This window comes from Meles meles, chromosome 8 (genome assembly GCF_922984935.1).
Source record: "Meles meles chromosome 8, mMelMel3.1 paternal haplotype, whole genome shotgun sequence".
Classification (NCBI taxonomy): Eukaryota; Metazoa; Chordata; class Mammalia; order Carnivora; family Mustelidae; genus Meles; species Meles meles.
The window spans coordinates 241,559-253,189 of NC_060073.1; the positions used below are offsets into that span (position 1 = coordinate 241,559).

At 67.2% G+C, this 11,631-nt stretch overlaps 1 protein-coding gene across 1 annotated transcript; it reads left to right on the plus strand.

The window, feature by feature from the left end:
* Nucleotides 1-3,954: 3,954 nt before the first annotated feature.
* PKP3 (plakophilin 3) lies at nucleotides 3,955-10,981 on the plus strand. Its single transcript, XM_046017857.1, has 13 exons — nucleotides 3,955-4,298; nucleotides 6,247-6,326; nucleotides 6,459-7,078; nucleotides 7,178-7,301; nucleotides 7,511-7,715; nucleotides 7,986-8,160; nucleotides 8,572-8,689; nucleotides 8,760-8,930; nucleotides 9,005-9,190; nucleotides 9,670-9,823; nucleotides 10,033-10,225; nucleotides 10,296-10,383; nucleotides 10,656-10,981. Exons 1-13 carry the CDS (start codon nucleotides 4,067-4,069, stop codon nucleotides 10,689-10,691), a joined length of 2,382 nt encoding a protein of 793 aa, XP_045873813.1. The 5' UTR covers nucleotides 3,955-4,066; the 3' UTR covers nucleotides 10,692-10,981.
* The last annotated feature ends 650 nt before the right edge of the window (nucleotides 10,982-11,631 follow it).

Here is an 11,631-nt window from a genome sequence, read left to right on the forward strand (position 1 = left end):
TCTAAAAAATAATCAAAATTAGGGGCGCCTGGGTGGCTCAGTGGATTAAGCTGCTGCCTTCAGCTCAGGTCATGATCTCAGCGTCCTGGGATCGAGCCCCACATTGGGCTCTCTGCTCAGCAGGGAGCCTGCTTCCCTTCCTCTCTCTGCCTGCCTCTCTGCCTACTTGTGATCTCTGTCTGTCCAAATAAATAAATAAAATCTTAAAAAAAATAAATAAATAAAAATAAAAATCAATGATAAAAAGAAAGAAAATTAAAATCCGCCAACACTTGGGACAGATGGAAGAGAGAAAGAAAACCTTAACAGAAGTAAAAGCCCCCCTTAGGAATCTCAAAACCTCAGAATAGCCGTCATCGAAAACCCAGCCAGGAACACAGAAGAAAAATTTGGGGAAAGTGCGCAAAACGGAATGGAGAGGAACTGAGCAGGAGTTGATTCCTGAGAAGACAAGCCGTAAGGGCACACGGGCAAGCCCCAGGACCAGAGTAGAAAAATACCTAAGTGACAGAGCAGGAGAAAACTTCCCTGGAAAAATACAGGCCGGAATCCGAAGTGACCGGGGCGCCAGAAGCCTAGCCACCGCAGGCGCACGTGTCCGTGGGCGTCCGAGGCTAAGGCCCTGACCCCGGCAGCAGCAGGCCGCCCGCTCGGGTCGGGTCCGCGCTCGGGACAGCGCCCCGGGAGCGCTGCGCGCGTCTGGGCCACACCCGCGTCCCCAGAAGAGCGCATGGTGCACGGAAGAGTTCAGGACGCGCCGGACCAAAGCGACTAGGACGAGGACCGGAGGGGCCGACAGAGGGGTGGGGGCGCAGGTAGGACAGGTAGGGGGGCGGTGTGGATGGAAAGTGCCGCCCGCTCCCTGGGCTGCCGGGGGCGCGAATCCTCAGCTGCCTTCCGCACCAAAGGCGCAAGGCGAGAGTTGGGGACGGAGGGGACGCCGGGTCCCAAGTGTCCCACCCAGGATCCTCGGGGATTAGGTGCGGGGGGGGGCCACGCTACCCCAGGGCCGGGGTGGGCGGGGCGCCTAACGAGGGAGGTGCCCACCGCGCTAATCCAGGTAGGCTCCGTGGAGGATGCCCCCGGGGCCGATCTGGCGGGAGTCCAGGCGGGGGGAGGCTGGGAGGTTGGAGAGCTTGGGCGCGAGTTCGCGGACAGGAAGCGCCCGGGACGCGACGCGCCGGGCTCAGCTGAGAGGAAGCCAGACCCGCGCCTCGGGGCCTCCAGCCAGCGAGCTGCGCTCACATCCGCCGGTCACCTCGCCCGGGGCTTGGCGACTCTACCCCAGGCCAACTGCTTAACTTCTCTGTGCCAGCGCGTGCTCCCAAATTTTGTTTTCAATATTATTTTGCTGTAATGTTTTCAAGCTTTCCCCCAGCTTCTGCTCCTTAAACCCCCACACCCCACCCCCTCGCTGCCCCCCCCCCAGCTCCAGGTCACCGAAGCACTAGGTCGTCCTCCTTCCACCCCCCCCCAACTCTGCCCCTTGGCCCTGAAGGCCTCCCCATCCCCCATCCCCTGGTCTTGTCCCCAGCTCCTCCTTCCCAGACTTTTCTGACAGCACCCAGGCCGAGCCCACCTCCAGCTGACCGCTCGACACATCCTATGTGCCCAGTCAGATGGGGGAGTAGGAATGATTACCCCCCTCCAAGCTGTCATAGCCTTTGCTTCAGACGCCCCAGCACGGAGTCCAGGCTCCCCCAGGAGCTGCCTACCTCCTAAGAAAGAGCCTCACTTACTCACCCTTGGAGTCCCCAAGTCCCAAGATCTCAAAGCTGATGCGGCACCAACACCCCTGGGGGCTCTACGCAGGTTCCCAAGCACCCAGGTGGCCCTCCTACCTGTTGTCTAAGTTCCCTAGGTGTATCTTCCATTTGCTTCCTCCAGGAAGCCCACCATCAAGTCTAAGTCTGAATCTTCCTTGTGCCCCCTCCCCAAGCACTGGCTACAGGGAAAAGGGAACTCTGGGGAGGACAGACAGAAGACCGGCCACAGGGGTCAGACGTGGCTCCTAGCCTGGGGTTGAGGGCGGCCGTAACAGGTCTCGGCCATGACCAGTCCCTGGCCCTGCCGTGCTTAGAAAAAGTGCCCCCAAGATCCCAGGCTTTCCAGCGCTGAGTGGCTGAGCGGAGAGGTCCTGGTGGCGGAGGGGGCCCATGTCCTCAGGGGGGCTCAGCGCAGCTCTGGGCACGGCAAGCTCTCCTGGTCATGCCACCGACCACAACCCCTCCATCCCCTGGCAGCTCCGGCCCGACCCTCGGAGCCTCCCCACAAGCCCTCTGAACCCCCACCTGCAGCCTGGAGTCTGGCTGCCCGGGCGGGCTGCCGGGCCGGGGCTCCGCAGGGCCCCAGTGGGCCCAGGCAGACCCCAGACGGAGGGCAGGCCCGAGGCCCGTGCCAGGCGTGTGCCTCCAGGTGCCCTCAGCGCCGCACAAACTTGTCTCCCAGGGTTTTTCCACACAAAACACGCCTCCCAGGGAAGCAACCGGTCTGATGGGCTGCGCGTTCCCACCCCGCCCTCCGCGCCCCCGCAGCGCCGCACCGCTGCGAGAGGCCGCCCCGGACGGACGTGTGGGGCCCGGGATGGAGCCCCGGACCCCTCGGCCTGCGGCACTGGCCTCTGGGATGAGCCCCGGGGCGGACCGCGTCCAGACCACCAGCACGGTAGGTCTCCGCCGTGAGCACCCCCGGCCCGGGCTTCACCCCTTGAAACCTCCCCCACCCCCCTTCCCCTTCAGCACTGACCTCACTCCCTGACCCGCCTCCTGACCCAGAACCCCCTCCTCAGCCCGGGGACCCCCAGCCACCATCCCCACGGGGGGCCACCCCCCTGAAATGACTGGTTGCAGATTACGGCAGACGTCTTCAGGGGACGGGGTAAGGGCCTCCCGTGGGAGAGAGGAGGCAGCTCGCATGGATCCCGCGGGGGGCTTCTCAGGGGGGTGCCCAGCACATACCTGAGGCCACTCAGCCCCCACCCCTCCAGCCCTGCCCCGCCCACCAGGGGCCTCCTTGGATTCGCTCCAGGCCCACTCAGGAGACCTTGCAGCGTGCCGGCCCCCCTGGATGGGAGCACCCCGGGGACCCTCCTGGGACAAGCCCTGCTCAGCCGGGCCCCGCTCCCCACCCTCCCACCGACCCCTCTTCATCACTGCTCTGTCAGACTCCTGGGCTCTTGCCCTCCAACACACACCCCAGCTCCTACACCCACAGCCTGGGCAGCAGGGCCGTCTGACTCAGGGCCCGCAGCAGTCCTGCCTGCTCGGCCTTGTCACAGCTCTACCGAGCTGAGTTCTGACTCACGTGGAGGGCACAGCCTTCTACCCCATGGCCTGGGAGGACAGGAGCTGGGGGCAGAGAGGGCCCTTTGGAGGCCTCTGCAGAAGCTGCGGGGAGGGGGAAACTTCTGGGCTCTATAGGGCAGAGATCAGTATAGAGTCGTGAGCCTAGGGGCTGGGCCCGTCTCTCCATCTGCTTCTGCAGTCTCTTGGGCACCAAGGATCCAGGTCCATAGGGCCCTCTTCTACCCCAAAACTCCACCAAGCCCTTTATCCCCAACCCTCACTCTTCCGATGATCCCTGCCTCGTTCGGGGTTGGCTGCCTGGGTCAAGGGGCTACCTGGAGCCCCCAGTCACGCAGGGAGAGGAAACCCCTCCCCGCAGAGCCCTGGAGGCGGCTGGCCACAGGCTCCCCAGCGGGCTACGCTGGCCCTTCCCAGACAACACTCAGGACAGGAGGTCCCACTGGGCAGCAAAAGCTGGGAGTTAAGAGGGGCCCAGGTCGCTGCTGCTCTGTGCTGGTGTGTGGGTAAGGAATGAACAGGCCGGTTCTTCCGCCCAAATTCCACCTTAAGCAGGCGGTGGCCCCTCCCTCTTACCTGGCCCAGATGTCCCCGCCCCCAGCAGAGCTCAGGGCTGGGCCTGCGTCTGTCTCCAGGCCGGCTCTGGGCGCGGCCAGTGGGGAGGGACTTCAGGGACTTCAGGGACGGGACGGTGAAGACAGTTCAGGCCGGAGAGGCCCCAGCGGCCCAGGCCAGGCACAGACCCAGCCAGGGCACCTGCCGCCATGCAGGACGGTAACTTCCTGCTGTCGGCCCTGCAGCCTGAGGCCGGCGTGTGCTCCCTGGCACTGCCCTCCGACCTGCAGCTGGACCGCCGGGGCGCAGAGGGGCCGGATGCGGAACGGCTGAGGGCAGCCCGCGTCCAGGAGCAGGTCCGCGCCCGCCTCCTGCAGCTAGGCCAGCAGGCTCGGCACAACGGGGCCGCTGATCCCGAGGGGGCCGCAGAGGCAGCCCGAGGTAAGGGGACGCCGCAGGGTGGGCGCCGGGCGGTGGGAAGGGCGGCTGTGGATAGAGGTGGCCCCGGTGGGTGTGGTGGTTCGAGGGCCAGAGGCCGTGGTAGGGCTGGCGCTGGGGTTCGGCGCCCTGACTCACCGAGGCCTCGCACTGAGTCACCCGCCCCGCCCCACCAGGTGTGGGAGAAGCCATGGGTGCGGCCTCCCACCACCCAGTGGGGACCCCGGGGTCCTCTGGGCCAAGCCTGGCTTGGGCTGGGCCACACCTGCCCCCGCGCCCCAGAGCGCCACGGGCACATGGCGGGGTTGGCACAGGGCCGGCCGGGCAGGGCCGATGTCAGTCAGTACACCCGAGACGCGCCCCGTCCGGCCCCTCGTAACACAGGCTCACGCCGGGTCTCCGATGCACAGACGCACACGTCAGCCCCACAGGGACACAGACACACTGACACAGACATGCAGGCTCCAGCGTCCCTCCCCACCCTCCCCCCCGCGGGGCCCCAAGGGAACGAGCAGACAGAAACGTGAGGGGGCGGGTCTGGGAAGCCTGGACCAGGCCAGCGGCCTGTCTGCACCAGGGTCTCCCCGCGGAACTGCAGGGGACGGCCCCGCGGGCCTGACCCACTTACGCTTCCTGAGAAGAACGAGCGGGGGGGCCCTCGGTGCTGGGCAGACCCCAGCGTGTGTGTGCACGCGTGGACGTGGGTGTGCCTGTGCGTGCACGTGTGTGTTACAGGGTCTCTCACACGGTGAGTCAGGGCACCTGGCCGGAAACGCCATCTTCTCCCTTGCCCACACTGCAGCAGCAGGGATCAGGGTCAGGGAGTAAGAGGAATGTCCCAGGATGTCAGGACACACCCGTCCTCACAGTGGCTCACTCAACCTTTAGAGGACCCTTTCCCAGGATGGGTCTTGGGATGCCACTGCGGGGGGGGGGGGGGTGCGGCGAGGGTCAGCCAGAGCAGCCTGGGTTCCTGAGTCCTCCCCTGCCCGGGCCTCAGCCTTGCTGGCGGCTGAGTAGTTGGGTGCCCGGGGGTCACGGGGTGGAGGAGGGAGTGGGGAGGAGTAATTACCACCCTGGCCACCCTGCCTATTAGGGGAAGGAGTATAATTTGGGGGTGGGAGTAAGGTCCCCAGGCTGGAGGTGTGTCCCCCAGGCTGGGCCTCGCTAGCGTCGAAGGGTTAATAGCCCCAGCCCAGAAGCCTCATTAACCAGGGCGGGTCTGGGGAGTGTGCTGGGAGGGGGCCCCAGACTGTCCAGCTCGCAGAGGCTGCGGGAAAGCAGGCCTCCTCCCTTCTTCCACACGATGAGTCCTTTCAGCCGATCACCTGCCCAGACCCTCTGGGGACATATGACGCTTCGCCCCAAGCTGTGACCCCAGCAGGGACCTTGGCAGCGGCTGATCCCCATGCGGAGAACGCGGAGCCCACCTACCTGTCCGTTGCCCTGCTTTGTCTCGTCTGACCCCCCCAGCTGTTGTCTATCCCAGCAGCTGTCCGTGCGTCCGTCCTCCCATCGCTCTGTCCTTCCACCCGCCCTCCCTCCTCCTCCCCCTTCTCTCCACCCTCCACCCTCCACCCGTCTGTCCACTCGCCACCGAGTCAGGCCGGCGTCAGCACCTTTACTGTGGGGTGGACGGGGCCGGCGTGGCTCTTCCAGGTAGGATGGGGACTGTGTCCTTGGCAAGCGAGCAGCACTCCTGTGTGACCACAGCACAGGACAGGCTCCCAGGAGGTCAGTGTGGCTTCCTGGAGGAGGGGGCCGGGCGTGTGCCCCAGCAGGGACCGGAAAACTGATGGAGTCCCTGGCGCACTTCCCAGGTGACCAGGAGGTCGGGGGTGAGTGTGCCTGTCCACAGCACAGCTGGAGGGGCAGGAGGCTGTGGGAGAGGTCCGACCGGAGACCCACGAGCCATCTGACCCAGCCAGGCGACCACTGTCCCCGTCCCCAGGCACCCCGCGCAGTCACTACCACGCCCTGCAGGCCGGCTTCAGTTCCCGCTCCCAGGGCCTCAGTGGGGACAGCACCTCTGTGAGTGACACTCTCTCCATCCCCTGGAGAGGCTCGTGGGGGAGGCTGGGGGGAAGCTGGAAGCTCCAGGGTTAGGGAGAGGGACCCGGGAGCCCCCAACACCCCCTCACTGCTCTCCTCCCCGCCCTGCAGACCTTCCGGCCCATCGCCAAGCCCTCCTGCAGCCCTGCCTCCTGGTCTTCTCGCTCAGCCGTGGACCTGAGCTCCAGTCGGAGGCTGAGCTCTGCCCACAATGGGGGCAGCACCTTCGGGCTTGCAGGGTATGGGGGAGCCCAGCCCGCCGCACCCGTGCCTGCCCGGCCCCTGTCCTTCCACGAGCGGGCTGGGGTCGGGGGCCGTGTGGACTACGACACCTTGTCCCTGCGCTCGCTGAGGCTAGGGGCTGCGGGCCTGGATGACCGCTACAGCGTCGTGTCCGAGCAGCTGGAGCCCCCGGCGGCCTACAGGGCCTTCGCCTACGAGCGCCAGGCCAGCTCCGGCCGGGTGGGAGGCCTGGACTGGCCAGAGGCCTCTGAGGGGCCTCCCAGCCGGACCATCCGGGCTCCGGCCATGAGGACCCTGCAGCGATTCCAGAGCAGCCACCGCGGCCGCCTCGGGGCGGGGCCGGCACCGGGGGGCGGCCTGGAGCCCGTGGCCCGAGCGCCGTCTGTGCGCAGCCTCAGCCTGAGCCTGGCCGACGCCAGCCACCTGCCGGACCTGCGCGGGCTGGACAGCTCCGGCGGCCGCCGCACGCTGCAGAGGCTCAGCAGCGGGTGAGCGGGGCACGGCGGGGGTCCGGCGGCGGGGAGGGCTCCTGCGGCGGCCCTGGCCCGTCCCCGGGGTCACGCTGACCCCGACCCCTGTCCTTGCAGCTTTGACGACATCGACCTGCCCTCCGCCGTCAAGTACCTCATGGCCTCGGACCCCAACCTGCAGGTGCTGGGGGCCGCCTACATCCAGCACAGGTGCTACAGCGACGCGGCGGCCAAGAAGCAGGTGAGGCGGCCCTTCCGCTGCCCCCGGCCCAGGGCCGCCGCCGCAGGGCCGCAGCGGAGGGGCAGGCGCTCGCCAGCTGCGCACGGCCGCCGGGCCCTGCGCGGCTCTGCCCGGGTCTGTGCGCGCTCGCGCGCCTCCCGCACAGCCGCCCGCGTCCACGCGCGCCGAGCCGCGCGCCCGAGTGCTGACGCCCGCCTGCCCCTGCGCAGGCCCGCAGCCTTCAGGCGGTGCCCAGGCTGGTGAAGCTGTTCAACCACGCCAACCAGGAGGTGCAGCGCCATGCCACGGGCGCCATGCGCAACCTCATCTACGACAACGCCGACAACAAGCTGGCGCTGGTGGAGGAGAGCGGCATCTTCGAGCTGCTGCGCACGCTGCGGGAGCAAGACGACGAGCTGCGCAAGAACGTCACAGGTGTCCCCGCGCCTCCCCCCGCCTGCTGTCCCTCTGCCTGTCCCCTCCACTCCCCCGCCCCGCGGCTGTCCTGGGGCACACCTCTGCGGCTAGCCTCCGGACCCCTGGTCCCTGAGCACTGTCCCGTCCGCTGTGCCCTGCCCCGAGACCTGTGGCTCCCACGCAGGCCCTCTAGCGCAGCTCTTGGGTGAGGCCCGAGATGCCTCACGGGCGGGCAGGGGGGCACCCGCAGGCTGTCGCTGACCACAGCCACGGCCCCACCTGCCCCAGGGATCCTGTGGAACCTGTCCTCCAGCGACCACCTGAAGGACCGGCTGGCCCGAGACACACTGGAGCAGCTCACGGACCTGGTGCTGAGCCCCCTGTCAGGGGCCGGGGGACCACCCCTCATCCAACAGAACGCTTCCGAGGCTGAAATCTTCTATAACGCCACGGGGTTCCTCAGGTGTGCGGGAAGGGGGCAGTCAGCTGGGAGAGGCCAAGAGGGTGGCCGTGGGGAGAGAGCTGAGTGCCTGTAACGGGGCAGGGGAGGCCTGGAGCAGGGGCCTTGACTCTGAGGGCCGGTGGCAAGGCGAATGGGAGCGGGGCTGGCGGGCGAGGCCTGGCGCCGGAGCAGAAGCAAGACCAGAAGCGGGTGTGGCTGAGATGTCCGGTGTCCCTGGCCCTGGGGGTGGCGAGCTCACATCTCATCCAACCGGGGACTTCGTCAGACACTCATAACCCCCACCTGGACGCTCGGAGGGCCGAATGGACACTAAGCAGTGGGGCCCAGCTCGGGAGAAGGAGGGGGGCTGGGGCTCAGGCCCCCCCGGGGTTTGGTTCCCACCGGGGGTCTCTGATCTGCCTCCGCCCACAGGAACCTCAGCTCGGCGTCCCAGGCCACCCGCCAGAAGATGCGTGAGTGCCACGGGCTGGTGGATGCCCTGGTCACCTACACCAACCACGCCCTGGATGTGGGCAAGTGCGAGGACAAGGTGAGAGGCGGTCATCCCCTCAGGGCCCCGGGGGTTCCCAGCCCATCTGACCACGGCCTGCCGCCTGCAGAGCGTGGAGAACGCCGTGTGCGTGCTGAGGAACCTGTCCTACCGCCTGTATGACGAGATGCCGCCGTCCGCCCTGCAGCGGCTCGAGGGCCGGGGCCGCAGGGACACGGCCGGGGCGCCACCCGGCGAGGTGGTGGGCTGCTTCACACCCCAGAGCCGGCGGCTCCGAGAGGTGGGCGCGGGCCTGGGCAGCCGGGGTGCGGGGTCCTGGCCTGAACCCGGCTGACCCTCCCCACCTCTCTCCAGCCGCCCCTCACGGCCGACGCTCTCACCTTCGCTGAGGTCTCCAAGGACCCCAAGGGTCTCGAGTGGCTGTGGAGCCCCCAGATCGTGGGGCTGTACAATCGGCTGCTGCAGCGCTGTGAGCTCAACCCGCACACCACCGAGGCAGCCGCCGGGGCCCTGCAGAACATCACAGCGGGCGACCGTAGGGTGAGCCCCGGGCCCAGCCTCTCGCGGGGGACTCGCGGGGAGAACAGGGGCGCACGGGAGGGCTCTGGCGTGGGTTCTGCTGGGGCGGGACCGCAGAGGAACGCAGACCTGTGGAGGAGCGGCCATTGGAGGGCCGGGCCGGCCATGCCTCGGAGGGACCCCTGAGGGGTAGCAAGGGCTATGAGGCCAGTAACCCCGGCCGGGCAGGCCCCAAGGTCCCTGAAGATTTAAGGAGAGGTTTGAGCCGAGGAGGGGCCGACCCGAGGCACAGTGAGTGAGGCTCCTGGCTGGGGTGTGAAGGCAGAAGCAGGAGGACCTCTCGGGAGGGATCCGGTGCGGGGCCGGTCCTGCCTCAGAGTCTCCCAGGGCGGCTGGGGACAGAGAGGGACACAGAGAAGAACCAACCTGGGGTGCAGGCCACGGGGCTGGGGCTCCGCCCGTGCTCACTGGCTCCTCTCCTGCCCCCTCCACCCCCGCAGTGGGCGGGCGTGCTGAGCCGCCTGGCCCTGGAGCAGGAGCGCATCCTGAACCCGCTGCTGGACCGGGTTCGGACCGCGGACCACCACCAGCTGCGCTCTCTGACCGGCCTCATTCGAAACCTGTCTCGGAACGCCAGAAACAAGGATGAGCTGTGTGAGTCGGGCCATCCCGAAGCCTGGGTTCCGTCCTCACCCTGCCTGGCTGGGCTCACCCCGGATTTTCTCTTCTGCTCTCCGTTCGGGCGGCCTCTGGCGGCTGGAGCTGGGGAATGGATGGGGCCGGGGCACCAGAGGAGCTCGGGCGGCTGGGAGTGGAGGCGGAGGCTGCTTCCTACCCGCTCTGACCTCCTGGCCTCCCGGCAGCCACCAAGGTGGTGAGTCACCTGATTGAGAAGCTTCCGGGCAGCGTGGGAGAGAAGTGTCCCCCCGCCGACGTGCTGGTCAACATCATCGCCGTGCTCAACAACCTGGTGGTGGCCAGTCCCATTGCCGCCCGAGACTTGCTCTACTTTGACGGGCTCCGGAAGCTGGTCTTCATCAAGAAGAAGCGGGACGGGTGAGCCCCCCCACCCCGCGCCCCCCCCATGGCCGGGTGAGTCACCCTGCTGACTGCCGCCCCCCTGCAGCCCGGACAGTGAGAAGTCCTCTCGGGCGGCCTCCAGTCTCCTGGCCAACCTCTGGCAGCACCACAAGCTGCACCGAGACTTCCGGGCGGTATGTTCTGGTGACCTGGGGCAGGCGGGGCTACGGGTGTTTGACCTGGGTGCAGGACATCAGGCGGCAGGGTAGGGGAAGGGGTGCGGGGCAGCGGGAGGGGGGCAGACCCGGGAACTCCCGCAGAGCAGGAGACTCCCGAAGTGGGAAACGTGAGACCGGAGACCAGAGACCCAGAGGGGGTCCAGGCCCAGACCAGGAAGGGTGGGGGCCTGGGGAAGGCAGGGTCCGGAAGGCAGGCACCCTAACTCTGGGCCCCCTCTCCACTGCAGAAGGGTTATCGAAAAGAGGACTTCCTGGGCCCATAAGTGAGGCCTTCCTGGAGGAGGAGGATGCAACGTGGCCCAGCCTCCAAGGGACGGGCTCAGCTGTGTGCTACTCACTGGCCAGGCCACTGGAGAAGGCTGATGGCCCAGGGCCTCCCGCTGGAGCCCTGCGTGAGCTCTTAAAGGGCCTGGGGCACCAGGGAGGGGACGGGTGCTGGTTACAGGGACTTGGCTTCTACGGGGCAGGGGGTGGGACAGGGCTTGAGGCTGCTCTGGTGCATGGGGTGGGGTGGTGACCAGGTCGCATGGGCAAAGGTGGAAACGGCCAGTGCTGGGAATAAAGGTGGTCATGAACACAGCGCTGCGATTTTCTTCGGCCGGTCCAACCTGGGGCCCAACCCAGGGGATACAACCCAGTGTCCCCGAGCACAACCATGCCTGCCCCTGAGGGAGCTCCCGCCCTGAGCACACCCAGAGGCTTCTCCAGGTCAGGAGGCCCAGGACAAGGAGGAGAGAGTAACCCCTGGGGAGAGCTGGCGAGAGTGGAGGGAACAGGGTAGACGGCAGAGTCAGCCCTGATGCCGGCTGAGGCCCAGACACCGCAGAGCTGGGGACCTTGTGCCGAGGAGTGAGCACTACTGGGACAGCCGCAAGCCACCTGCCGGACTGTCCTCTTGTGCCTCGCGCGGCCTGGGGCTCCTGGCCGGGGACTCGCACTGTCCGACGGAGTCCTGGGATCCGTCAGCAGACCAGGCCCACTGATGTTTTCATAACAAAAGACTTCTTCCTTAACGCTCAGAACCTGAGGAGTAAGGGGCCTGCCCCCTCCCCCAGGACCTGGCTGGATCAGAATAGGGTAGTGGACAGTCATGCCCCCAAGCAGACAAATCAAAGAGGCAGACAAACCTGAGCAGGCTCAGGAGGGAGGATGGACGTCGGGACGGCAGGGACAGCCTGATCTGTGACGGAGCCGGCGTGCAGA

Bases quoted from the DNA above. Each gene is read 5' to 3' on its own strand.
- PKP3 (XM_046017857.1), top strand. From the start codon at position 4,067: ATGCAGGACGGTAACTTCCTGCTGTCGGCCCTGCAGCCTGAGGCCGGC. The intron at 7,716-7,985 runs GTGTCCCCGCGC...CACCTGCCCCAG, and splicing joins GCTGCGCAAGAACGTCACAG to GGATCCTGTGGAACCTGTCC. The intron at 8,931-9,004 runs GTGGGCGCGGGC...ACCTCTCTCCAG, and splicing joins AGAGCCGGCGGCTCCGAGAG to CCGCCCCTCACGGCCGACGC.